Source organism: Eptatretus burgeri, chromosome 18, assembly GCF_056783735.1.
Source record: "Eptatretus burgeri isolate ZD-2024b chromosome 18, Ebu_testis_v1, whole genome shotgun sequence".
Classification (NCBI taxonomy): domain Eukaryota; kingdom Metazoa; phylum Chordata; class Myxini; order Myxiniformes; family Myxinidae; genus Eptatretus; species Eptatretus burgeri.
Window position 1 is genome coordinate 6,887,228 of NC_140978.1, and position 23,264 is coordinate 6,910,491.

Below are 23,264 nucleotides of genomic sequence, written 5' to 3' on the forward strand. Positions count from 1 at the left end.
CGTTCCATAGTACCACTTGCATTTTGCACAATGCATTTTTGTCATTCCCCGTGTACGGTCTGTCGTCTGCTACCAGCTATGTTGTACTGCTATCCCGTGCATGTGCAAGGGTATCGCTAGTATGTATGTATGTATGTATGTATGTATGTATGTATATATATATATATATTACAAAATAGGTTGCCAAGATCAGGTCAGGTCAGGTCAGGTATGGGAGCATGCGCCGGAGGAGCGCATTGCCAAGATAACTAGGATTAAAATGAGTGGTTCACTTCTGTAACACAATATACAGTCGGCCATATTCCACTTTTTCAAATGACCAATAGACATGTTGTACAATGGATACAGATGCAACAGTTGCACAACTTACATCAAACCAAGACATAAAGGGTAAGGGAAACCAGGTAAGGTCCAAAATGCAATGTTTATCATTGAGTAAAAGTGTATTACAAGAAATTTTTTTAATGGCATTTTAATCATTAAAATAAATAATAAAAGTACGTTTTATTAAAACTTGGGAAAAATGGATAAAAGGAAATTTTAAACGAGAGAGTTCATACAACATTGTACCCCGCACGGTCTTGAGAAACAAGAACATGGGCGAAGTCTGCAAATGGTAAATTTGATTGGCCATGATGACAATGCCATAAATGTTTGTCCGACTAATGCTAAACGCAAGGTTTTTGAAAGTGCCAATAAGACGATTTGTGTTCTACAGTGTTCATGTGTATAATTTAATTGGAATAAAACAAGTCAAAAAGACATAAAATGTCAGCCCCCATTGATTTAATAATTTTGCTGTACGGAGTTAAAGAGCTCGTCCATATTTACGTACAACAAAAATTGCTGCCAGTCTACCAGTTGGCCATCTTTGATCAGATCACAAAATAAAGTTATGTGCAAGTGTTTGTCATCGTGTACTGTGCCTGTGCCGAATTTGAACAAAATCGGACCATGCATGTTAGAGAAATGGTTGGGGACACGATTGTTTTTTTGTATACCTTGTTGAGGCTCGCATGAGAGCTAACACACAACGCACATCAAGGGAGGCACGAGACAGGAGGGGAGGGAGTGGGAAGGACAAAACAGTGGGGAACAGAGACATTTGGAGATCTGTGGAAGGGAGAGGGATGGGACGGGGAACATGGGGAATAGAAGATGGACATTACAGCGACTTTCAGGAAGGAAAGCAGGGAATTTAAAGGAGGTGGGCTTGGGTGGATTATCGGGGGTAGAAAATAGAGGATTTGGATGGGGGATGATAAGAGGTGGTAGTGAACAGCTGTTTTGAAGGCCTGGAGGGATGAATGGGAATGAAGAGTGAGGGAGTTTATCCCAGGCGGGAAAAAAAAGAGGAATGAAAGAGTGAAGGTGAGCAGCGATTCGTGATTTTGGTCGTTTTACCAGAAGGGGGTTGTTGGCGGACCTTGAGCGCCCTGCGGAAATGTGGTGGGGACAAATCGCAGAGAGAGCAGGGGGGGCAAGGCTGGAGAGGAGACGGTAGAAGACAAAGGCCACCGACCAACCTGCGGTGATTGAGTGAGAGGCCCAAAGACTCAGCCTCATTGCGGGAGATGCCAATGATTCGAAATGCCTTGGTTTCTACAACGTGAAGCCGAGAAAGGTGGGAGGCAGGGGCACCAGCCCAGAGGGGAGAGCAGTACTCCATCAGGCTGCGGACAAAAGCTTTGTAAGTGGTCAGGAGCTCAGGCGGGCCGCGGAAGGACTTTGCACGACGGAGGATTCCCAGTCGGCGACTGGCTTTGGAGGCGAGGTTTGAAATGTGGCTTTCCCAGGAAAGGTCATGGCAGATAGTGAGACCCAGAAGCTTGAAAGAAAGGACTTCTTCCAGAGGATTGTTGAGAAAGTGGATGGGGGGGGGGGGGTTTCTAAACGGTCCTTTCGAAGAGACATAGTGAGAGTGTGAGATTTGTCCGGATTGAAAGACATGTTCCACGTGTTGGACCAGTTTGTGATTTTATCCAGATCAGCAGCGAGCGAAGAAGCTGCTGCTTGTCAGTCTGAGGGATGACCGATGGTACGGCAGCGGGTGGAGTCATCAGCAAAGAGATATAGAGGATTTTCCAGAGAGTCAGAGAGATCATAGATGAAAACCAGAAAAAGAACAGGGCCCAGAACGCTACCTTGACGAACTCTAGCCTGGACAGGAAGAGGGGATGAAAGAACTCCATTTAGGGCCACACGGTGACTGCGACAGGAGAGGAAGTCTGCGAGCCATGAGTGGAGATGGCCTTGGATACCATAGGAAGAGAGTTTGGTGAGTAGTGCAGGGTGCCAGACTGTGTCAAAAGGACGTGATATGTCCAGTGATATGGATCGGATTTCCTGTCTGGCATTGAGGGCTTCCATTCATTGTTGGGAGAGCAGAAGCAGAATATCCAGAGTAGAGTGATCTGGTCTGAAACCAAATTGATGATCAGAAATCAAGCCATTGGAGAAGAGGAAGGATTTGATGTCTGAAGCGATGATGGATTCCATAACCTTGCTGATGATTGGGAGAAGGCTGATTGGTCTGTCGTTGCAGGGATCTGTTTTTGCACCTTTTTGTGCAGGGCAGTGATGTTTGCTGATTTCCAAGCAGATGGCCTTGAGCAAAGGAGAGGGTGACTAGAACAGAGAGAGGGTGAACAAGAGCAGGCTTTGAGGACACATGGGCTGATGCCGTCTGGACCAGTTGCAGAATCTGAGTCGAGGTTATACAGCAAGCTCTCCACCTTGTCAGGAGAAAAGGGCAAAGAGTCCAGGGACAGTTGGGTGCGACTGGGTAAGGTGGGGAGAGAAAGTGATGGGTTTTGGACACAATATTTAGCTGCAAACACCGAGTTTAGGCATTCAGCTTTTTCATGTGCGGTGTCAGCAGTGCTGCCATTTGAGGTAAGGGAAGGGATGGAGGGGGAACATACACCAGAAACAGATTTGATTAGATGCCACCAGGATTTTGAGGAGGGAGAGAGGTTTGAGAGTTCAGACTTGAGATGAGAAAGATGTTGTTTTCTGGCTCTCCTGAGGGTAGATACACACTTGTTCCGAGCTTTATGGAAGGAACTGAGATTGCCCTCAGTTGGGTTTGCTTTCCATGAGGCAAAGGCAAGTTGTTTCAGGACAACTGCCTCACCACAAGCTTCAGTGAACCAAGGGCGGGAGGAAGGGTAGGACAACTGAAGACGAGAGGGGATAAATCTGTGCATGAGGGAGAGCAAGTTTCTTTGAAAGAATTCACAGGATGAGTTGATGTTGGAGAAAGTAGCGATAGGAGACCAGTCTACAAGTTTGAGGGCTGCTTGGAGACCCTGCCAGTCAGTTTGAGTGAAATGCCGGACTCGACAGCGGTGAGGTGGTTCTCTGATAATAGCCAGAGAGATGTCCACTTTGACAAGGACGTAGTCAGAAGAACCGATTGGACCGAAGGAAGAGCAGCAGATATTGTCAGGGAAATTTATCAAAATCAGATCCAGAAGAGATGGAGTACCATTGGTTGAGATCCAGGTAGGGAAGTTGACCGATTGAGTCAGTCCCAATGAGTCGCAGAAAGCTTTTGCTGAGGTGCCATGACAGGTGAGAGAGGTACCCACACCAAGCCAACCTGCATGATGACAATTGAAGTCGCCACGTATGAGGAAGAAAGAGTTTGGATGAGAAGATAGAAGTTGGTCCATGTTATCAGATAGTGAGGTGTATATGGAGTCATCACTGTTAGGTGGACGGCACAGTACACATATCAACATGAGGGGGAGTGGAGGGAAGCCATAGCCAGAGGTATTCTTGGGGGTGTGGGGGAGTGAGGGCAGTGCATGGAGAGTGAGGAATAGAGTCTTTGATGAAGAGAGCAACTCCTCCACCAGGGCAAGGCTCAGGTCTGTCAAACCGGAGGAGGGAGTAACCAGGGAGAGATACTTCGGAGTCAGACACGTCTTGGGGGAGGAAAGTTTCTGTTAGGCAGATTATGTCTGGTTTGTCAGTGGCAACCTGTATGGAAAGATCTGAAAGGTTTGAGCGAAGGCCCCGGATATTTGAGGTCCATACTGTTACGGCTGTGGAAATTCACAAAACACCATGTAGGTGAGATATTTCTAAGTACATGTGTAGTTAGCTCCAAACCCATTGTTTAGAGGGAATTTATGTGATTCATTTGGGCTGCGACGCTTTGAGATAGCAGTTTTTCTGTTCTATCTTTATTTTGAACCAACCACGTCTCAACCGCCATAACCATCAAACCACCACCGATAAACCCTCCACCACCTTCACCTCTCTCCTTCTACGGCCATTCCCGCACCACCTGTGCACACTGAGCGTCGGGCTGTCTCGGGCTCGTTCAAGATACGCACCGAGCCACGAGTGCAAATAGCGGCCTTTCCGAGGGAGAATTCGGATCAAGAACGCAACACGCCCACTTCTGATCAGTCCAATTAGCAAGCGCGGAGTGGTTTGGCCCCGCCTCCAGGCGCGTCTGTGTGAAATCCATATCTGCAAATTCTAGGATCAGGAGAGGTTCACGCCCACTTTTCCTCCGTCAAATTGGCGAGCGTGGCTCCGCCCCCGAGGTCATTCTGATCCGGAAATTTGCATATCGTTTCTCCTGCCGGCCTATAAAACGGCGAGCGCAAGGCGAATAGTGAGAGCCAGTTTTTAGTTGGAGAGCAGAGTGTGGCAGCGGCAGAGTGTGGCAGCGGCAGAGTGTGGCAGAGAGTGGAGTCGGGTGGCGAAGGCAGAGTTGGGTTCTGCAGTCGGCTGAGGAGAGTTGTGGGAAGAGGCCGAGGAGCTCGGGTCCGAGGCGAGAATGACGGCGGTCGGCGACGAGGTCGCGGTGGGAAAAAAAAAATAAATAAATAAATAAATAAATAAAATCGCTCGTTGCAGGACCCAAGCCAGCCAGCCATTCTCCTTCCCCCAGGGCATCAACAATTCCCCCTTTTCCCCCGCGCTCTGAGATAGTGCAACAAAGGGGGCCCCGTTCCCACGCCACTCCAAACGTCGTGCCAATGAAACCCGCCAAGGAGCACGGAGTCGGGGCACAGCCACATCTGCGGCTCATCCGCCAACGCATCACGAGGACGCGGGTAGGACCCACCCGGTCTCGCGGACCTGGCCGCTCCTTCAGGTCACGTGCTCATATTGGCCTACAGGCCCGTCTGCCCCCTTGTCTATGAGGGTGGCTTCTTTCCTTTGCTTTTGAGTAAATGTGTGTTGGCGCCGTCTGTAAAGTAGAACTGTATAAGTGTTGCCGTGTGTGCGCGTAGTCGGTAGTAACTCTGCGTCGTTGTTTCTTTTGTTGTAACTGCTACCAGTGCATTTTGACTGTTTGGCTGTATATGTGTGCTTTCCATGTGTCGTGTAATAAATGTGCATTGTGTGAACTGTTTTCCCGTTTCGCTTCGTCTTTTCTTTATTGACCCTCCATCCTGCTTCACGAAAAGGGTTTGTAGTGGGCTTAATGCGCCCGATAATTAATCGGAACCGCCAAGGCCGACGATAACACCGCTCGGTTATCCTGATAGCACGGAACGGACCGCTTAAGCGGTTCATGTCCGAAATCGGCCTGCGGCGAGGTACGATCGCCCGGTCGACCATCCACGCGGGTACTTAGGTAGATCGAATTTGGCGAGCAACCCTATCCTGCGCGGTTGGGCAATTGGCACGGTCGTGGTGGGGTTAAACCCCCACCTGTGACTAGCTGCCGGCGTTGTTCCGAGAGGGTCACGACAGAATTGTCCGTTCCGGTGGGCGAGGCGGCCGCCATTCGAGTCGAGCGGCCGATCGCACGCCAGAGGGCGCGAATTCGCAACACTGGTGTCAGAGAGCGGGAAACAAACTTTCCTGTCTCCAGCTAAATTCACGGGAATCGGTCCAGGGGTGAGAGAAGCGACCCCCGATTCCCACCAAATTAAACCCCTTACGAGAAATAAGATGGCGTTTCAAGGCGAGCGGGTGCCGGGGGTAGAAATCTGGATGTGCTTGAATGTAGAATCCATGGCCCAGGATGAGATCCCCGTGCAGGAAATGCTTGTTGTGCAGGACGAACTCCCCCAACCAAACCCAGAGCCCGAAATGGGTGTGGCGGCGGCCGTGGTGTATGACACCTCCCCTCCCCCTCTCCGCCGAAACCCCCCGATCCTTGTCGAATTGGCTCAGCCGAGTGCGCCTGACATGGCCCAGCTATGCGCCATGCTGGCGGGAATTAACGCAAATATGCAACAAATGCAAAGCGGAATTAACGCAAATATGCAAGCAATGAATGCGAAGATGGATACAAGCACGAATGAAATAAAAACAAATGTGTGCAGGATGAATAATTAAATGAATGCGAATTTACAAAAGGTGAAGAACGGAATGAAGGAAGAAATGAGAGAAATGCGGGGTGAGGTGCAGCAAATAGGCCAAAGCCTGCAGGCGGGCATGAAGGTAATAGCATGCAGTGAAGCGTGGAAAATGGAGTGTGTAATGGCGACGCCACGTGTGGGAACGAACGAGCTCGGGGGGAGTGCAATGGCTGTCAGGCCCGCGGTGATGGCGGGAACAAAAAAAATAATTAGGAGGACGTGTTGGGCGAGGGTCGTGACAGAGAAAGTGACTGACTGAGAGGGAAAAATTAAATGGGGTGACCGAAACGTGTGAGACGAGACACGAGGTGACGACGGAAAGGAGAAAAGAAATAATAGTTGAGACAAGGGAGATAACAAGGGAAGAGACGGAAATAATAGAGACACGGGAGATAGAGGGTGAATTGGACGGGATTGAAGACGAGCACACACACACACACACACACACACACACACACACACACACACACACACACACACACACACACACACACACACACACACACACACACACACACACACGGAGGTGAGCTCGCAGAACGTGTAGGGACCCGGTGCGAGCAGTTGGATAGCCTCCTCCAGAAACAAGGGGAGGGAGTATGCCCCCTAGAGGCGACTTACGACCAGGCGGGTTCGGTCGTGTCGAGCGAGTTCGAGGGGGAGGGGTGCTACAAACGGGTGCACGGAGAGCTTGGGGGGTATAGAGGCCCCGGAAACCCTTGGGGTGGCACAAATCCCCAGTGTGGTTGTCCCTGTGTGTGTGGTGCAAGGTGTGAGTGCGCCCCCGTGTGTGGAAGCGACCCCGTGTGTGACTGGTGTGGTGGCGAGTGTACCAGAGTGCGTGCTTCCCAGCGCGCCATGTGTGAGTGAGACACCACGGGCGAGTGCCCCCGCGTGTGTGAGTGGCATGGTGTGTGCAAGGGAAATGGCACGAGTGAGTGAGCGGCCGAGTGCAAGGGAGACCGCGTGTGTGAGAGAGCGGTATGCAAGGGAGATGTCGGTCGGCATGCAGCCGCGTCTCCCAGGGTGAGTGGAATGTCGTGGCGTGAGTCCCGTGACACGCGGGAGTTTGAGCGCGTGTCGAAAGGAGACGGAGACGACTGCGACAATTGAGACAGGGGCCGAGTTGCGACCGTAGTTGCTTCGGGAACCGTGCCGGGTTTACACAGCAGCGAACGCGAGGTTCGGGCCGTGCAATGCACGAGGCCGCCACGTGCTCGCTTGCGGGAGTGAAGCCCGGTCCGGAAACGCCAGCGGTGGATGTTGCCGATCCCGCGGATGGAAAAAGTTTAGGCAGGATAATGGATTTGGACCGGATGGGTTCTCCACGCGGGCGGGTGTGTTAAGCTGCAATGGGCAGAGCACACGTGTTCGCGTGGGGAACCCCCCCGAGACGGGAGGCTTGTGTTTTTTTTTTTTTATATGCGCCGGGTGACGTCATGGCTGCGTGTATGGTTGGAATCCGGCAGGAGGGTGAATCCCTGCCAGATGGTACCGTCCAAGAGGGACGAGGGACACGAACAGCTGCGATGACGTCACGTCAAAGGTGCGCGGCTGTGAATTGCCGTGCTGGTTGCGATTTGCTGCGCTGGTGGTGCGCAATTAAAAATGTATATATTTAGCAAGCCTCGCTTTTGGGTGAACAGGATTCCCAGGCAAGGGGTGGAAGACCCCCTGGCCAGGGCACAGGATGAAACTAGTTAGGGGGAAGGGTTAGTGATAGCTCGACCGGCTTCATGGGGCAGGGGTAAGTCCTCATGGGACCCGTGGAATGGATTAGTTAGAGGGATTTTAGTCAGATTTAGGAAGGGAGATGGGAAAAGAGATTTTGAGGACAGTGACAGACTTTGGACGTGTAGTGCGGACGTAGTTTAGCTACGTAGTGTTAAATGGAACGTGCTGTAGTTTAAGGGACGACGTGGGAGTACGAGGTAGTTAGGGGAGGAAGTTAGAAGGATGGCAGAGTTCAGCGGTGTGTGTGTTGAAGAGTTGTGAGGTGAGTACATGATGAGTGAGTGAGGTCAGCGGGTCTGTGTGAGTGGAGCAAATGTGGAATGCATGGTGCGACGAGTGATTGGATGGAGGCGTGACTCGCGCCCAAGGGACCCCGGGGTCAGTGTAAAGTGAGTTAGTTAAATTGACAAAATGGAAGTCGTTTTGCTGTTGGTGGGAGTGTAGGCTCGATATCCATTTGGAGGGGTGCAGGAGCCCTGTTGTTGACGGGCTGGGAGCGTGGCTGCAAAAGGTGAGTATCGCTGAGTGGGTACGCCAGGCACCAGGCTAGTCGGCCGCGGTAGGCCAAGGGCCCATGGGGGGCCGGGATAGTGTAGTGGGCACGGGTGCACCCGCATGGTGCAGGGGCCCAGGGCGCCATCAGCCGTGTGGGCAGTGTTGTGGGCACGGGTGACCCTCGGAAAGGGGCCCGGGAAGCCAGCCTGCCACGTGTGCGTTTCAGGAGAGTTGCCATGGGGGGCACTCCCCGGTGTTTAGGGAGCTGGTAGGCTCGGAGGCAGTGTAGTGCCCGGGGGTGCCATAGCTGGAGAATCGGCAGAGGGTCGTGCCTGCCAAGGGAGCCACGTGTCCCAGCCATGAGACCGTGTGAGGGCACGGGAAGAAAATTGGGGGACGAGGCCCGAAATTGTAAGGACACCAACACAAGCGACGGGAATCTGGGTTGTTAGAACCAATAGTTTAAGCGCGAGGCACTTGTTGAAAGCCCCAGGGTAGTTTAAGAGATAATGGTTAGAGTAGATTAGGAGATGTACCCCTCCGCACCATCCATCCCTTCGCTCTCGTTGTGGGCCATTGGACCCACTTTGGGTTAGATCGCTGAAGTCTGGGGAGGCCATCCTGAGGCTTCCTTGGGCCTCGACACAGGACGCGAGCTCTCCCTTGTTCCCCTCCGGGAAGGGAACGTAGGGGTTGGGAGTCGGCTAGTAGGCGATAGGTCAGCCGAACAAGGACAGTAAAGGGGGTTAGGGGACGATTTATAGTGGGGAAGTAAAAATAAAACCAACAAAAAAATAAGTTGGGGCTAAATTGGGTTTTACAAAATAAGGGGGTGGGTATAGACAGTGACAGGCAAAGGCGATAGGTGGGAGGGAGACAGTAGGCAGGTCCGAGCACGCCTTCCGAGTGGCCAGCACCACCGCACTCCCTCCACCAACCTCCACTGACAGGCAAAGGCCGGCCAACTTCATCGGCAGCTGTGTTTTGCTGCGAAGCCTGTACCGGCCGGATCGTCTGCAGCTGCTGTGCTTCAAGGCCTGTGCCGGCCAGTTCGTCTGCTGGCTGTGTTTGCCTGCAACGGCCTTGTTCTGCAGGCTGTGTTTGTCTGCTCACCTTTGCCATGCCATGCCCACTGCCCATGTTCACCAGCCCCCGTTCAATTTTGCTTTGCCCCCCCTTGTTCATTGCCATGAACGCCAGGATCAACAAGCAACAGTTTGCAAGCTGCAGGGACTGCCCTGTAGGCAGCCGCATCACGGGACCACATTGGCGGCCCGTGCAACGTTGTTTGCTGCGTCAGATCGTCGCGCGTACTGCAGGGACTGCCCTGTAGGCAGCAGCATCACGGGACCGCATTGGCGGCCCGTGCAACGTTGTTTGCTGCGTCAGATCATCGCGCGTGCTGCAGGGACTGCCCTGTAGGCAGCCGCACAAGGAGACTGCATTTGCGCAGCCCATGCGCCGTTGTTCACTGGGTTCAATTTAAAAGGGGGAGGCCTAGGACTGCGTGTGAGGAGCCGGCCACGTTCCCTGCCACCTGCATTGCTTGAGCCAGAGACTGCATGCGAGCAGCCTGGCTCCCTGCTAACTGCTTTTCTCTTTGCAGAGTCCATTGATCCTGGGCCATGGTTTAGTGTAAAATTTGTAAGTTAAGGTTAAGATGTACTGTACATATGAGTGCGCCCCCGGCATGTCTGTCTAGAGCCAGCAATTTTATTTAAGTCGTCCGTATGAGTGGGTTTGTTTAGTTATTTACTCAGCCCTCAGGTTATTTATTTTGGGGACACAAATACCATGAATGTCGCACTCAGGGATCCGAAGGTAAAACGTATTAGGGGAGAACTACACATGATGGCACACGAGAATTTGACAACTCGGGACAAGTCTGCAAAAAAGGGGAGGGGGTAGTGTTACGGCTGTGGAAATTCACAAAACACCATGAAGGGCCCGTAGGTGAGATATCTCTAAGTACATGTGTAGTTAGCCCCAAACCCGTTGTTTAGAGGGAATTTATGTGATTCATTTGGGCTGCGACGCTTTGAAATAGCCGTTTTTCTGTTCTATCATTATTTTGAACCAACCACGTCTCAACCGCCATAACCATCAAACCACTACCGATAAACCCTCCACCACCCTCACCTCTCTCCTTCTACGGCCATTCCCACACCACCTGTGAACACTGAGCGTCGGGCTGTCTTGGGCTCGTTCAAGATACGCACCGAGCCGCGAGTGCAAATCACGGCCTTTCCGAGGGAGAATTCGGATCAAGAACGCTACACGCCCACTTCTGATCCGTCCAATTAGCAAGCGTGGAGCGGTTTGGCCCCGCCTCCAGGCGCGTCTGTGTGAAATCCATATCTGCAAATTCTAGGATCAGGGGAGGTTCACGCCCACTTTTCCTCCGTCCAATTGGCGAGCGTGGCTCCGCCCCTGAGGTCATTCTGATCCGGAAATTTGCCTATTGTTTCTCCTGCCGGCCTATAAAATGGCGAGCGCAAGGCGAATAGGGAGAGAGTCAGTTTTTGGTTGGTGAGCAGAGTGTGGCAGCGGCAGAGTGTGGCAGCGGCAGAGTGTGGCAGCGGCAGAGTGTGGCAGCGGCAGAGTGTGGCAGCGGCAGAGTGTGGCAGCGGCAGAGTGTGGCAGAGAGTGGAGTCGAGTGGCGAAGGCATCGAGTTGGGTTATGCAGTCGGCTGAGGAGAGTTGTGGGAAGAGGCCAAGGAGCTCGAGTCCGAGGCAAGAAGGACGGCGGTCGGCGACGAGGTGGCGGTGGAAAATCGCTCGTCGCGGGACCCAAGCCAGCCAGCCATTCTCCCTCCCCAAGGGCATCAACAATTCCCCCTTTTCTTCCGCGCTGAGATAGTGCAACAAAGGGGGCCCCATTCCCACCCCACTCCAAATGTCGTGCCAACGAAACCCGCCAAGGAGCACGGAGTCGGGGCACAGCCACATCTGCGGCTCGTCCGCCAACGCGTCACGAAGACGCGGGTAGGACCCACCCGGTCTCGCGGACCTGGCCACTCCTTCAGGTCACGCGCGCATATTGGCCTACAGGCCCGTCTGCCCCCTTTGTCTATGAGGGTGGCTTCTTTCCTTTGCTTTTCAGTAAATGTGTGTTGGCGCCGTCTGTAAAGTAGAACTGTATAAGTGTTGCCGTGTGTGCGCGTAGTCGGTAGTAACTCTGCGTCGTTGTTTCTTTTGTTGTAACTGCTACAAGTGCATTTTGACTGTTTGGCTGTATATGTGTGCTTTCCGTGTGTCGCGTAATAAATGTGCATTGTGTGAACCGTTTTGCCGTTTCACTTCGTCTTTTCTTTATTGACCCTCCATCCTGCTTCACGTAAAGGGTTTGTAGTGTGCTTAATGCGCCCGATAATTAATCGGAACCGTCGAGGCAGACGATAACACCGCTCGGTTATCCCGATAGCACGGAACGGACCGCTTTAGCAGTTCGTGTCCGGAGTCGGCCTGTGGCGTGGTACGATCGCCCGGTCGACCATCCGCGCAGGTACTAAGGTAGATCGAATTTGGCGAGCAACCCTATCCTGCGCGGGTGGGCAATTGGCACGGTCGTGGTGAGGTTAAACCCCCACCCGTGACTAGCTCCCGGCGTTGTTCCGAGAGGGTCACGACAGAATTGTCCGTTCCGGTGGGCGAGGCGGCCGCCATTCGAGTCGAGCGGCCGATCGCACGCCGAAGGGCGCGAATTTGCAACAATACTTTTAATGAAGAGGTAGGGGAGGAAGCTTTTGGTGCAGGGGTGGCGGGTAGGACGAGAGAGAGGGAGGAAGGCAGTTGAGGATCTGAGGAGGTGGAGTGAAGAGATTGAGGTGAGAGGGCAGGGGAAGGAGGCAGCTTTATGGATGGGAGTGGGGGGCAACTTTGGGAAGGATGAGTGAGGGGGATAAATGGTGGGAGAAAGGTGAGGGTGGAGTTTTTGAGAGAGGTGAGAGGGACGCTTGGAGGGAGAAGAGTGGGATGGTTGCTATGAGAGTGAGGGGTGAGAGGAGTGAGTTGGCACTGAAGTTGGAAAAAAAGAATGGTTGATGGAAAGCAAGCATTCATAGCAAACTGGGTTTTTTTTTAAGTTTTAGGTCAGTTATGCGATTAAACACATTTCTTGAGGGATGCAATAAAGGCGAATTCAGAGAATGGAGAGAAGAAACGCTGTAACAGTTGAATTTTTTAGGCAAGGAATGAAGGAGAGGTCGAAATGAGAGCAGTCTGTTTAAATAGCAGAAGAGTAGTGCATTCTGATACAGTAAAGAGTACCACACATGTGAAAGTGGAAGATGAAGCATTATAAGAGATCGTTTTTATTATTAATGTTTGAGAGAGTTTTGCAGATTAGGTCATGGAAGTGAAGAACAACAACAACAACAACAACAACAAAAAGAACAACAAGAAGAAGAACAACAAGAAGAATCGGAGAACGGTAGCGTTTTTTGTTTTTTATTTAAGATAAGAAATAGTGATTAGATGTGAGGGATGGGGGACGTTAAGAAAGTGGGAAAGATAGAAATTGAAGATAATGGGGAGAAAAAACAAATAAACACAATCGTACACCGAGGGGAACAAAGGGTAGGTGCTTGAGGTAGGGAACTGGGTGTTTGAGGCCTCAAGCACCCAGTAAGACAAGTTCAACGAAATCTCACAAAATAGCACGATTTTTGAAACAAAACCGAACTAGGAACACAGTAACATGTGGGTGAGAAAATAAACAGTTAAAACGGGACAGATAACGACCGGAAACTTAACTTTGAGATAGTCAGCAGGGAGCCCCCAAGGAGACCTGCCAACGCTCCAAACCCAGAACCGGAGCAATCTCAAAAGTAACAAAAAGTAAAAAAGGTTAAGCAACAAAATGGCCGGCAGTCGCCATCTCGGATCTGATCTCAAAAAAAAAAAGATGCAAGCTATCATTCATTATCTGTGTGCCAAGTTTGAACACCATCAGTAAATGCATGTCCGAGAAATGGTTGAGGACGTTTTGAGGACGTGTTGAGGACGTGTTTCGACCTGGTGTTGGCTTGGGATCCTCGAGTCCTGAGTTCAAGCCCCGTTTTTTTCTGCTGAATTAACACCATGGGGTTCACTGAGCCTGTCATCCTTCCGAGGTTGGCAAAATGAGTACCAGTATAGCAGCCAAAAGGCTGCACATGAAGGAAAGAGGTATTGACGGATTTATTCAATCTGGTATTGGTGTGGTGCAGGCATGATGGGCTGAATGGCCTCCTTCTGTGCATACTTTCCTTGCAATTAGGTTTTTACAACTAAAATGGCTGCCAGTCGGCCATCTTGGATCTGATCTCAAAAAAAAAAAAGATGATGTGCATATTGTCGTGGGTCTGGCAGTTAGGTTAATCTCCCCGACCAAATTGTGGTGGACAGGCAGGAAACACTTACCAGGCCGGATCGCCGAGCGGTTTTCCTTCAAGGTGAACACGTGATCCTCAGAGATCACGGAGCGTGGGGGAGGGCGGTACGTGTACGTACACGACAGATGCACAGACACCGGCAACTTAAAATAAACACGGGGATTTAATGAAAATAGAAGAAATATTTACAAGGGTAACAAGTCAAAATGTAATAATAAAACGTGAGGTAAATTAAAGTCTAAATTTGAGGCACCTCCACACATGGACTTTAATGCAGACAAGGGGAAAACAAAATAAAAGAAAACCCTCCCTTTATTCTGGCACTTAGCTTTGTCCAGAGATGGCCTCAATTGAACTTTGCGGTCGAGCCACTTTGGCCTGCGTGGAAGACGCGCCCAAAATTGTGCCGAGCCACTCTCTGGGTGGGAAACGTATGTGAGGCAATTCGTGAGGTGGTATTCAACACCAGGGCTCACATACTGCCACTCGTCGATCGCGCTTATTGATGCTCCTGTTCTCTACAGAATGGCGCCGCTCCCTTCGGTGACATACACGGGGCTTCGAGGTCGGTCTCTCACAACCAGCCAAGAGTCAATGGCCAGGGGGTTGCTCCACCACACTAGCCAATTGGCCTCAGCACGAATACCAGAATCGTGCAGTCTTCTTCATGCGTCGAAGGAAAGCCAGTCGTAATGTCATCTCTGGACCACGCCCCGAGATATGGTTGTGGACGGACGCAAGCACGCACACAAAAACCGAGACCAAATCAATAAGCCCCCCATGTCGGACTAAGTCCAACCGGGGCTAATAAAGCTTTTAAAGGTTGTATAAAAATTTCAGACGTTAACTGCCGTTGATGCAGCATCTTTTACAGCACCTTACTTAACATGTTACATTAGTTCTTCGTGCCTGTTGTTGGTGTCCTTTATGATGGCCAAAAACAGTGAGTTTCCTGTTGGGAATCACTTTCAATTTTGTTTGACTGCCTGACAGACAGACAGTAAAAATAAATAAATAATCTCACTCCTCCGTGCACATGTGAGATTGGGACAAACTCAGAGCCAAAGTACTGCTAAGCTGCAGGTTTGTTTTCCAATTCATGTGCAAAATATAACATTCAATTGAAATTAAGTGATTGCTCGATCATAAACTGGCGTGTGTAAATAGACATAGACAAAATTAACCAATTGCTTAACCCCACTTTTTGCTTTGCTTGTGTAAGGTAATAAACTCCTCAAAAGCACATTTGGTAGAATCATCCTCAGGTGTATCCAAAATGGGCCGACAGGATAGCTTTGAGGTACATGCACCTAGCTTTAAGCTATCTGCCCACGGTTTGAATCTTGACCCAGCTATAAACTGTCATTGTGGGGTTTGAATACAGGGTGAGGCATCAATGTGTGTTCCATCTCTCGGAAGGATGTGAAGCGAAGCCGGCTGTCAGCACTGGATGTTGGTGGATGAAGAGTAGGTGAGTTATCGCCAGTACCCTGAACAAATTGCAATTTCCTGCCGGTCGAACGTCAAACCTGGCGAGCCGGTTCCAGAAAGACTTGGGCCAGAAGCGTTCTCTCCTCAGTTGACCCACAAAGTGGGAATAACTGGGCCCGTTATTAAAGAAGAAAATGACCCCTTAGGTGTAGCCAAATAGCAAGCACATTACGAAGCATTTACGCAAGGTGTCTAAAATATAACACAAACTAAAATGCACAAATAAAACGAGAAACCATAGCAAATTAAGTTAATAAAAATTAAAAAAAAATAAAGATAAAAAACATAAAAAAAACACGTTTTAATTAAACATTATTATGCTTTACCACTTCGTCACTTATGGTTCATGTATTAAAGGATCACTAAAAGTAAGTTGCATCAGTCATTGTGATGACAAGTGTTACTTTAATTCTTGAGGAACAGATTATAACTTCATAAATTTCACTTTGATGGCATCTTCAATGGAAGGAACAAAAATTTTATCTATGGTTTATTTCTGGGAAAAACTGCTGTTTCAACATAAATTTTAAAATGAGCAACGTGGAGGGCATGTTCTTTACAATAACAAACGGAATAAGATTTTGGGTGAGAGTTTCTGGAAATTGGCATTTTAAAGTATCGATATGCATTTACTCAAGCAGGCCACCCGGTGGTGCTATATCAAGACTGTTGGTGAATGTGCGGACAGACAGTCACCGATTACAATACCCTCCCAGTCCCTTCGGGAAAGAGCGAGGCCAATCAGGTTTATTAAAGAAATGTACAACTGCATTCAAACTGAAAATGCATTCAAGCCACTTCCTAACACAAATATGAATATTGTTACGAATCTGGAAGCTATTGAACACAACAGCCAGAGTCCCCATAAATCAGTTATCTCGGTAAGTATGTGTTTATAGTTAGGGTCCCGTCCCTATGTTTAATGGGTGATTAAGTGTATGTGCGCTGCGAATGATTTTATAGTTAGAATTTATACATCAACCACAACATACACCTTCGCTTCTTCCACCATCGCCCTCCCTCATGCGCATGTGTGATGAACGCAACCGTGGGCGGGGCTCACTCCCTCTTTAGCCAATCGGTAAGGAGCGGGCGTCTCACCCGCCCCGTCCCTCACTCAACCCAGTCGCCATTACGCACGTGGTCTTAGGTGAGGAGGTAGGCGGAGCTACAATCGCCTCAGATCGGGACTCCACCCAGAAGGGTGGGAGTTGCCCCGCCTACCGTGGGCCTGTCCAATGAGGGACGGCCAGCGAATCGCGCAACGCAACCGTCCAATCAGGAGGCGAGTGGCCAGGGAAAAAAATCCCTCCCACCTCACGAGAGGAACGAAGAACTATCGGGGCGATGATTCTGGCTGGGTCTGCCTCGCCTGGTGTCGTCTTATCCATCTGGAAGCTTTTTCGGCCTTGATCACTTGTCGCCTCTCGCCTTGTCCACCTTCTTGCTGGCTGGCGTCCGTCGCTCTATCCCTCGTCCTTGGGGCTTGGTGCTGCGTTGAGGCGGTGGGTTCGAGTCCCGCAGAGCCAGCTCGACCAGACCGCACGAGGTGGACAGGTGCAAGTGCAGACTCTTGCGCTCAGCTCGCCTTCCCTCCCGAGCTGAAGGGCCAAATAAAGGCTGCGGCCACCATTTCTTTTGGGTTTGTGCGTGTGTGTCTGTGGGCCCAGTCCATATGTAGCAATTGTTTAAGTGCCTTGTACATTACTTGCATTCCTTCTTGATAGTCGCTTTAACTCTGCTCTTTTTGTGCTCCCTTGCCCCATTATAAATAAACCCCGATTGTTCAATGTACCAGCTCGTTGTCTGTCACTTTCTTTCATTGGTTTAGCACGGTGCGTATTGGGAATTAGGGAGGCCGCAGTGCCGTAATTGTTCATTTGGACCGACGGACCTTGGTAATCCCCGCTCGGTTTACACCCGGTTCAGGCTCGGTAAACGGCCCGTTCCGCCCAAGGTCCGTCGAGGCTATGACCTCCCCAGTAATTTGACGACGTGAGTACTTAGGTATATTGAAAGTTGGCTATTAACCCTACCCCACGCCGTCAGAGAATTGGCGAGCACGGTCCTTAAGTGACCCGTGACTTTCGGAGTTGTCCGAAGGTTACGACCTGCAATTCCAGGTTACGGTGGGAGACGGCTCTACTGCTCCACCTGGTGGCCATTCCTCGCCACAGACCCCTGGTCCACAATATTACCAACACGTAATGCAAAAGGGCAGTCGAGTTGCTTCATTTTAAATTTGCCTTATTGGATGATCAAACAACATTAAACATTCACAAATTGGGCAACAATGACCAAATCTCTCAATCTGAAATGCATCTAATTCGGTAGGAGATAAGATTTTAAGTTGAAAGTGAATTTCTGACTTTGTTGCAGTTTGTGACGGACAGAGAACACCAAACTGCTAAATGCAGTCAAGTGCCACACGAACCAGCGTCAGTCATCCCATCAGCTTTGGAAGCATTTTTGGCAATGCCAAACACCCCTATTGGAAATGAATCAATCCATGGATGCTTTGCCATTACCAAAAGAGCTTTTAAAGCTTTAAGCTGGCTGATACTGTGGGAAGCAGTGTGGCAGCCGGCAGTGCTCTTTAGCAATGGGAGGTTGCGTGTCTTTCATGGACTGCAACTGAAGTTACATTCACATGTACAATCAATACGGATACAGATACACAGATCCATGGTTTTCAATGTTTGTGCGTTTAACGTATGCCCGGATGGGGATGCGATTATTCCGATCGCACCGCGTAACGTAGCAATATAAATCGTATCCGCAATACCAACAGACGGCAAATTGCCACCGACGACATCACGTGGAGTATTGAGAACCATGCCATGCCATTTTCTCATCAGTGCTGAAGGAGTTGAAAGGTTAGAGCTGGTGAAGGGAAACCCTTGCATTCATGACCCAAGACTCCCCGAGCACAAAGATGCTCAAAAAGTACACAAGGTCGAGGTCTGCATTGCTGATGGCATGGGTCGTGGAGACGGCAGTGGTGCAGAGAGCATCCTCAATATAGTTGATGCCATCTTGTTCATTTGTGCAGGAAAACTTATTTCCGTACTTGCGACGAGCTTCATATCCGGATTGGTATCCATGCATCAGGATACATAATAAATGACTATGTTAACGTAGCTATAGCTGGAAGTTGCATTTTAACGTTAAAAAATACTTTGTTCCCCAGTTACAATTTAGAAACTTCAACTGCAGGATATTTTGTTGTTGAATTTCTCCTCCACCAACCAAATACAACGTGGAGGAAAGACAAGGGCTTTCATGATACTGTTACGGCTGTGGACATTCGCAGAACACCATAAAGGTCCTTAGTTCAGTTAGATCGATAAGTCTGTGTTCAGTTAGATTTCCCCACCGTTGTTTAATGTGATTTATTCGTGTCGACAGGGCTGTGATCTTTGAGTTGGCCATTATTCTTTACTATCATTATTTTGGGACCACCACCACCACCACCACCACCGCTCTCAAACAACCGCTTCAGACCCACCGTCCTTCCACCACCACAACCACACCCATCTCTCAACAAACCACACCATCCTGATCACCTTAACCACAACCCTCATAACCACACCACCGAGTTTCCACCTCAGCACACGGTTGCTAGAGGCCTGGCCTTCGTCGAGGGAAAGCAGGCAGCCCCCGTCCCCCCCCCCCATCCCCCGGACGAATGGCGTCTCCATGGTGAATTATGCCCGGCGTGTGGAAGAAGACAACCACAGCGGCGAGGGAGCGCCCCCGATTCCGCGGGAAAACGCTTCATTTGGGAAGGTTCTCGCATGTTCTGGAAGGAGGGCGGGGCGAGAGCGGAGGGGTGGAGCGTGGGTAATAAAAAGGGCGCACGGAGCGTTCGTTCGTTCGCGCCCTCTCGCGCGCTCTCTGTCTCTGTCTCTCTGTGTGTGGTTGCTGGAGTTGTCGCGGCCGCTGGTCGCCGCAGAAGGACCTGGGCTGCTTCTGCCGGAGCTGGGTAAAGATCAGGAATCGTGTCCGAGTAGGGAGCTGGGAGCAGCCAGTTGGCGGAGGTCCGGGCGTCGCGAAAGATGCAAGCTGGAGGAGCAGCCTTACCTGCTGTGTCGCGCAAACCGCGCGTTCGTGTGGAGAGAGCTCGCCGGCCGCTAAGCAGGGCCTGGGCTCAACCGTGGCTACGCTAGCCGCCATGGGGAAGGAGCATCGCGGGTCGCTCAAGCCAGTAACCACGAGGGTGCAGGTAACCTGCAACGGTCTCGTGGGACTCGTTCGGTCTGCCAAGTCCCATACCATAACGACCCAAGAGGTCCAGTCTGACCCCACTGCCTTTGATGGGGTCTTTTCTTTGAATGAATGTTGTGGCGCCGTGTCTTGCGAAGTAAAACTGTGTAAGTGACCCCATTGATAATTGCTTATAGTCGGTTGTAGTGTTTTTACCTTGCTCGTGTCTTGTCCCCTTCCCCCATTGACTGCATGATTGTTTGTATATGTGCATCTGTGTAGTAAATAAATGTGCTTGTGTGAATGTTACCCCGTTTGTTGTGTCATTTTCTCCTTATTGAGCTGCCATGTTGTTTCTCGGAATAGTAGTTGGTTTTTAAATAACCGTTAAATAGAATCGGATCCGGCGAGGTCTGGCGATAATACCCGCTCGGTTATCCCAGAACGGAACGGACGGCTTAAGCGGTTCGTGTCCAAGCAGGCCTTCGCCGAGGTACGGTCCCGCGGTAGGTTACCCGCGCGGGTACTTAGGTATATCGATATTCAGCGATTGACCCTATTTCGCGCGGGTAGAATGCGGACTGGGCCGTGGTGGGATTAAAAACCCACCCGTGACTGGTTTCTGGCGTAGTTCCAGAAAGTCACGACTGAATTGTCCGTCCGGAAGCGACCGCTATTGGCTAAAGCGGTCGTAGATTCGTAACAATACAATGCATCGATACATTTTCTAGATTGGACAATTTTTTCGCCAACACTCAGCTATATTAAATTAAACATGGTTATACAAAAGCTCCTCTTGTTTGATGACAAGCTCACCAAAGTAATGAAACCATGAACCAAGTAATAAGCTCCATGGAATAGCAAGACAAAAAAAAAATAAAATAAAATAAAATAAAATAAAATAAAAAATGGTTGCACTAACCTCCACTGTGACATGCTGAGCTGCATATCCCGTCTTGAAATACTTCAGGCTGTGCAAGAAACAGATATTCCACTTCCAATGGAGATTACAAATTTATTATTAAAAACAAGACAAGTGTGGGTCTTACCAGAACAGACAAAAAATGGACAAATCTCACAGATGCAGTGCAATTAGTCGAGTTCAACTTACAGTTTAGAACATTACAATGACACTTTACCCATGGAGCTTCAAGTACATTCAAACAACGCCAACTACTGCATTGGAGTCACAAGGAGGATTTGTACAAGCAGATAAAATGCAAATACAACATTCAACTATATCAGTACACAATCACAGGACATGTCCAGGAAACTTAAACATGCCATCCACATATCACAAGTACCAACCACCCCCAAAACACACACGCTCCCCGCCCGGACCACAACCCCCAATCCTCCCCACCCAGACTACAACCACCAATCCTCAACCCTCAATCCTCCCCCCCGAGACCACAACCCCCAATCCTCCCCGCCCAGACCACAACCCCCAATCCTCCCCGCCCCGACCACAACCCCCAATCCTCCCCGCCCAGACCACAACCCCCAATCCTCCCCGCCCAGACCACAACCCCCAATCCTCCCCGCCCAGACCACAACCCCAATCCTCCCGCCCAGACCACAACCCCCAATCCTCCCCGCAGAGACCACAACCCCAATCCTCCCCGCCAAGACCACAACCCCCAATCCTCCCCGCCCAGACCACAACCCCCAATCCTCCCCGCCCAGACCACAACCCCCAATCCTCCCCGCCCAGACCACAACCCCCAATCCTCCCCGCCCAGACCACAACCCCCAATCCTCCCCGCCCAGACCACAACCCCAATCCTCCCCGCCCAGACCACAACCCCCAATCCTCCCCGCCCAGACCACAACCCCAATCCTCCCCGCCCAGACCACAACCCCCAATCCTCCCCGCAGAGACCACAACCCCCAATCCTCCCCGCCAAGACCACAACCCCCAATCCTCCCCGCCCAGACCACAACCCCCAATCCTCCCCGCCCGGACCACAACCCCCAATCCTCCCCGCAGAGACCACAACCCCCAATCCTCCCCGCCCGGACCACAACCCCCAATCCTCCCCGCCCGGACCACAACCCCCAATCCTCCCCACCCAGACCACAACCCCCAATCCTCCCCGCCCAGACCACAACCCCCAATCCTCCCCGCCCAGACCACAACCCCCAATCCTCCCCGCCCAGACCACAACCCCTTCCTTACCCTCCACCACGACGGAAACCCGCCTGACTCCGTCGAGGGATCCACGCTCGGATTACTTCACAGCAATTCCCCATGCCAGACGGACACGTTGTGCCAGACGGACACGTTGTGCCATGCAGTCAAGAACACACGATCCACAGGTGAGGAACCTGTGCCGAGAATCCGAACAAACACCAAGAACTCGAAGGGAACTGATGGAGAAACTGCCGTGAGACGAGGACGTGTTAAAACACCCGACTCACTCCGAGCACCATCACGTGATCTCCCATCAACTGTTTACGTTCACGAGTTCCTCTTTCATTGTGAAGGAAACCGAGTCACGAATTTACAATAAGGGGTTCGACCACAAGAATAAAAAAACACCACTTCCTGGTGAGCAATCATTCGGAAACAAAAAAAACATCAATTATACCGATTTAATTACAATATCACTGGTTAAATATCCATTACATCTGTTTACCCAATGTCTCACGTGTACATTTTACCTCAGGAATTACACAAAGCACACGACTCTGCACGAAAAAAATAAAAACGGTCCCGCACTGTCATGGACTACACCGACATGGCCACTACGTCACCGGACAGATATAAAAACCAATGTAAAACAAGAGGAACATGATCCTGGAGCCTGAGAGAAGAACATGCTTTATAACTACGGACAAGTGAAACGTTAAAATTGATAATAACCTCAAAAACAGCTTGAACGGGACTTAATGAGGCGATGTGAATCATTTTTGCCAATCTTTACTTTATTGCATGACAATTTGATTGGTCTCTCATCGTCGCAGGTGAAAACACGCGGAAATTAAAGAAATAATTATCACAATAAAGGGCTTGTAATGGATGAGGCCGGTGATCTGGATCCCTGCTGGTTCTTATAATCTATAATGTCGATCGATCGATCGATTGATTGATCATTTACATGCTAGAAGTGTTTTTATTAAGGCCTTGAAACGAACTGGAGGAACATTTCAAGTACGTTAATAATTATAGAATACTGGAATACAGTACAGTATGGACCGGGGAAAGGGGCGGGGAAAGAGGCGGGGAAAGGGGCGGGGAAAAGGGCGGGGAAAGGGGCGGGAATCGGGCGGGGAAAGGGGCGGGGAAAAGGGCGGGGAAAGGGGCGGGAAAGGGCGAGGAAAGGGGCGGGGAAGAGGGCGGGGAAAGGGGCGGGGAATGGGGCGGGGAAAGGGGCGGAGAAAAGGGCGGAGAAAAGGGGCGGAGAAAGGGCGGGGAAAGGGGCGGGAATCGGACGGGGAAAGGGGCGGGAATCGGACGGGGAAAGGGGCGGAGAAAAGGGGCGGGGATTGACGTGAGTTTGGGGAAAATGGGCCGAGAGTTGCAAGAGTGGGAGGTTAATTCCGAACTGTACTTTATGTAAGCGGGAGGGAATGCCTGAGGGAATGTGGGTGGGTGAACTGACTTCGAGGGAAAAGAAGCTTC

General features: G+C 50.6%; 2 protein-coding genes across 5 annotated transcripts in view; one reads left to right on the top strand and one right to left on the bottom strand.

Moving 5' to 3' along the window:
* Positions 1-22,214, bottom strand: part of AP1AR (adaptor related protein complex 1 associated regulatory protein) — a 44,126-nt gene extending 21,912 nt beyond the window's left edge. For 2 of the 4 annotated variants that reach the window (XM_085864470.1, XM_085864471.1), the window contains exons 1-2: positions 21,819-22,214; positions 20,562-20,610 (exon numbers count right to left, since the gene is read on the bottom strand). In XM_085864470.1, coding sequence (XP_085720596.1) covers positions 20,562-20,610; positions 21,819-21,892 — 123 coding nt within the window. In that variant the 5' untranslated portion in view covers positions 21,893-22,214. The remainder of the gene's footprint in view (positions 1-20,561; positions 20,611-21,818) is intronic. The other 2 variants (XM_085864472.1, XM_085864469.1) reach the window with 2 other exon arrangements.
* Positions 22,215-23,179: 965 nt separating this feature from the next.
* Positions 23,180-23,264, top strand: part of SPARC (secreted protein acidic and cysteine rich) — a 32,157-nt gene continuing 32,072 nt past the window's right edge. The window contains exon 1 of the mRNA XM_085864495.1: positions 23,180-23,264. This exon is cut by the window's right edge and continues 62 nt beyond it. The gene's annotated coding sequence lies outside the window, so the exon portion shown is untranslated.